At 41.0% G+C, this 4,005-nt stretch overlaps 1 protein-coding gene across 1 annotated transcript in view; it reads right to left on the bottom strand.

The window, feature by feature from the left end:
* PLAC8L1 (PLAC8-like 1) overlaps nt 1-3,624 on the bottom strand; it is a 44,117-nt gene extending 40,493 nt beyond the window's left edge. Inside the window, exon 1 of the mRNA XM_006891196.1 lies at nt 3,509-3,624. Coding sequence (XP_006891258.1) covers nt 3,509-3,624 — 116 coding nt within the window. The remainder of the gene's footprint in view (nt 1-3,508) is intronic.
* Between the last annotated feature and the right edge of the window lie 381 nt (nt 3,625-4,005).

Below are 4,005 nucleotides of genomic sequence, written 5' to 3'. Positions count from 1 at the left end.
TTCTGATGATCAAGTGCTAAGGAGTTACACTGCCGACCCAAAGGCAGGCAGTACAAATCCACCAGCTGATTCAAGGCAGAACGATGGGCAATCCCCTCCTGTGCATCCTACAGCCTCTGAAATCCTGTGGAAGTGTCAGCTATGAATCAGTTCCAACTTGATTTAACAAGTATAAGTATATAGTTGTTATTGTTGTTAGGTGCCATCAAGTAGCGTATGATTCACAGGGACCCTATGAACAAAAGATCTGAACTCTGTTCTATCCTGTGCCAGCCTCACACTTCTGACCCATTAGATTGCACGGTAGTAGTCACCGTATCTATCCACCAGGTTAAGGTTCTTCACCGATCTTCTACCTTTCTGAGCAGCTCATCCCTCTCCAAGGAATGGCACCTCCAACAACATGCCCGAAGTATGTGAGAAAAAGCCTCACATGCTTTGCTTCCACTCTTAGCTTCACCTTCTCCAAGACATATCTGTTTATTCTTTTGACTATCCATGGGATGTTCAGTGCTCTTCTCCAGCACCAATAGTTCAAAGGCATCAATTCTTATTCTGTCATCTTTATTCATTGTCCAACTGTCAGATTCATAGCAAGTGATTGGAAACACCAGGGCCTGAATCAGACACACCTTAGTCCTCAAACTCACATCATCATTCCTCAATTATTTTGAGAGGTGCCTGACTACAGACTTTCCCAGGGCAATACATCTCCTAATTTCCTGACTGCTGGTACCAGTGGTGTTGATGTGGATCCAAGTAAGATGAAGTTGTTGACAGTTTCAACCTTTTCTCCATCTATCCTGATGTTGCTTATTCGTCCACTGGTAAGAATCTTTGTTTTCTTGACATTGAGATGTAATCCATACTGAAAGGCTGTATTCTTTGATCTTCTGCAACATGTACTTCAAGTTCTTCTCACTTTCAGCAAACGAAGTTGTGTACCTGCACACGCAGGTTATTGATCCTTTCCCTGATCCTGATGCCACATTCCTCTTTATAGAGTCCAGCTTCTCAAATAATTTGCTCAATTTATATATTGAATAGGTATGGAAAGAGAATATAATCCTGATGTACTCCCTTCTTAATTTTGAACCATGTCATGTTCCCTTGCTCATTATATTTATAATGTGTATTATGCATGTATTTTAATTTGTTTGTTATTATGTAAGACAGGAGCTATGAAGATTTCAAATTGGCCCAGAAGAAATAAGTTAATTTTTTGTTTGCTCCTTTTGTTGTGTTTTTTTTTTATTTTTTTTACGTGTCCCGTCAAATCAGATCTGACTGCTACAGGAGGAGAATTACCCCTCCTTCTCCAGCAGAGCATCTGGTGGATTTGAACCGCCGTTGTGGTTTTTTTAAAAAAAAAAACACACACATTATTATTTTATAATGGTTTACTCGCATGTAAACCATGCAAGCAAGATTCTGCTGAAAATTATCCAAAAATGACTGAAACAGTACATCAACAGAGAACTGCCAGATGTCCAGGCTGGGTTTAGAAGAGGCCATGGTACCAGTAATATTGTAGCTAATGTTAGATGGATCTTGGCTGAAAGCAGAGAGTATCAGAGGAATGTTTCTCTGTATCTCATTGAGTATGCAAAGGCATTTGACTGCGTGGATCGCAACAAACTGTGGCTAACTATGAGAGAAAAATGGGAATCCCAGAACATTTGATTGTGCTTATGCGAAATCTATACTTGGATCAGGAGGCAGTCGTCAGAACAGAACAAGGAAATACTGCATGGTTCAAAATCAGGAAGATTGTATACCAGTGGTGTGTCCTATCTCCATACCTTTTCAATCTATATGTATAGCAAATCATCCGGGAAACTGGGCTCTATGAAGAGGAGTGTGGCATCAGGATTGGTGGAAGATCTATCAACAACCTGTGTTATGCAGATGACACAACCCTGCTTGCTAAAACTGAGGAGAACCTGCAGTGCTTTTTGCAAAAGATTAAGGACTACAGCCTTCAATATGAATTGAAGCTCAACATCAAGAAGACAAAGATTCTCCCCACTAGGCTGACTGGAAGCATCATTATGGATGGTGAAGAGATTGAGATTGTTAACAGCGTTAGTTTCCTTGGCGACACAATCAACACTCTTAGTACCAGCAGCCAGGAAAACAAAAGACAAATTGCATTGGGAAAGTCTGCTGTGAGGGACCTCTCCAGAGAACTAAAGAGTAATAACATCAGTCTGGAGACTAAGAAGTGACTGATTTGGCCATAGTCTTTGCAATTGCTTGCTATGCAGTAGAAAGCTGTACAATGACTAGGGATGATTAAAAGATAATTGATGCCTTTGGGTTGTGGTGCTAGAGATGAGTCTTGAACATACCATGGACTACCAGAACAAACAGGTTCATCCTAGAGAAGGTGAGACCAGGCTTCTTCTTGGAGGCAACGATTCTGAGGCTTTGTCTGACCTACTTTGGACATGTTGTCAGAAAGGTCAGATCTTGGAGAGGGACGTCATGCATAGAAAGGTGGAGGATCAACTTCAGACAAGATGACCCTCAACAAGATGGCTTGACACAGTGACTGTAACAATGAGTTAAAGTGTGTTGGAGTTGGTGAGGATGGCACAGGGCAGGACAAGGGTTCAGAGCCATTGTTCATAGGGTTGCTATGAGACGTAGCTGACTTGACAATAAATAACAGTAACAACCCTGTATTTGTGCTACTGTCATTTGTACACTTTTCTAAGAAAGAAAGAAAACAAGGAGGAGATCTAGGATTGTTTCTCTGTTGTACAACCAAGGTGATTAGCTGTCTTGTTTTACCCATGACTGAAGGTCATCTTAGGAAGGGAACTTTCAGTTCTAAACGCAGAACAACTTCAGGCAGACAAGATAATCGGATATTCAGGTCAAAAGTAGAGGGAATTTTTGACAGACAGAAATAGGAGGCCAACTTCAACCTAGCCTAACCTGTTCTACCAAGTCACAACGTGCGCAGATGGATGAGATACAGAACTTTTCTTTTGTTCTCACTCTGTCTTGCTCATCTACTAACCAGCAGCTAAGAGTGCTCCCCACCGTTTGTCCCCAGATGTCCATACAACAGCCGAGGGCAGGTCACTTCATCTCTTCCTTAATCAAACTTGCACCAAGCTCTTTCTGCCTTCCTTGATTATTTCAGACTCTTAACTGAAGCCAAAACCCTCAAGTTCTGATTTCAAAGGGTGGAAATTACTGCCACCCACAAAAAAAATAAAGTTTCATTTGTTCAGGATTCAGTAACTTAAATTAAGAATAAAGAGACACCCTTCCCACCCAAAACAGCCCATCTCTTTTCGCCAGCCAAGGAAATAATCAGTTGCCCTCTTTTCCAGCACATAGGGGAAAGATGTTAATTTCTTCTCAAGCCCAGTTTTCTTTTATAATTTCCTAAAACCAACATCTTTTCTCTGGCATTATGAGAAGAGATTGATTTATATCCCAACTAAAAAGCAAAAGATAAAGGGGGGGGGAAGGTTTTCCTCTCACCCCCTACCTCAAGTTGGACATAAAATGTGGTTCATCTTCAGACGACATGAGCGAAGTCAACTGTGTGTTGAGCGAGAAGATATCCTTAGGACACTTAGAGAAGTAGCTTCCAAACCAATTCATTTTTAAAGGTGTTTTCTTGCCCACAAATTATCCTTTTTGCTTTGCAGGCTGACTGGTTCTAAGCATAGGCTCAACACAAAGTGAAACATCCACTCTAAAGAACGTTGCCTTGTTATTCTAGAATCTGAGGTCATAGCAGTGTAATTGATTGGCATCTTACTTCCTTGAAGACCAGTACAAAACTGACTATGGGGATGTCCATCTTCTTAATCTTAAGAGAAATATAAGTGAAGGTAGAGTACAAGTTAAAAGAAAGGGGGAGGGGAATGAGCTTCAGTGGAAAAATCCTTTTGCTTTAAGAGATACTAGTAACAACCAGCTTTAGTTTGCTTGGCTCCATAGTCAACAGTCTTGGCACCAGCAGCCAGGAAATTAAAAGGC

The sequence above is a fragment of the Elephantulus edwardii genome, unplaced genomic scaffold, assembly GCF_000299155.1.
Source record: "Elephantulus edwardii isolate Elephantulus edwardi_28Jun2011 unplaced genomic scaffold, EleEdw1.0 scaffold00095, whole genome shotgun sequence".
NCBI classification, from domain to species: Eukaryota; Metazoa; Chordata; class Mammalia; order Macroscelidea; family Macroscelididae; genus Elephantulus; species Elephantulus edwardii.
This window is presented reverse-complemented; position numbering and strand designations above follow the sequence as displayed.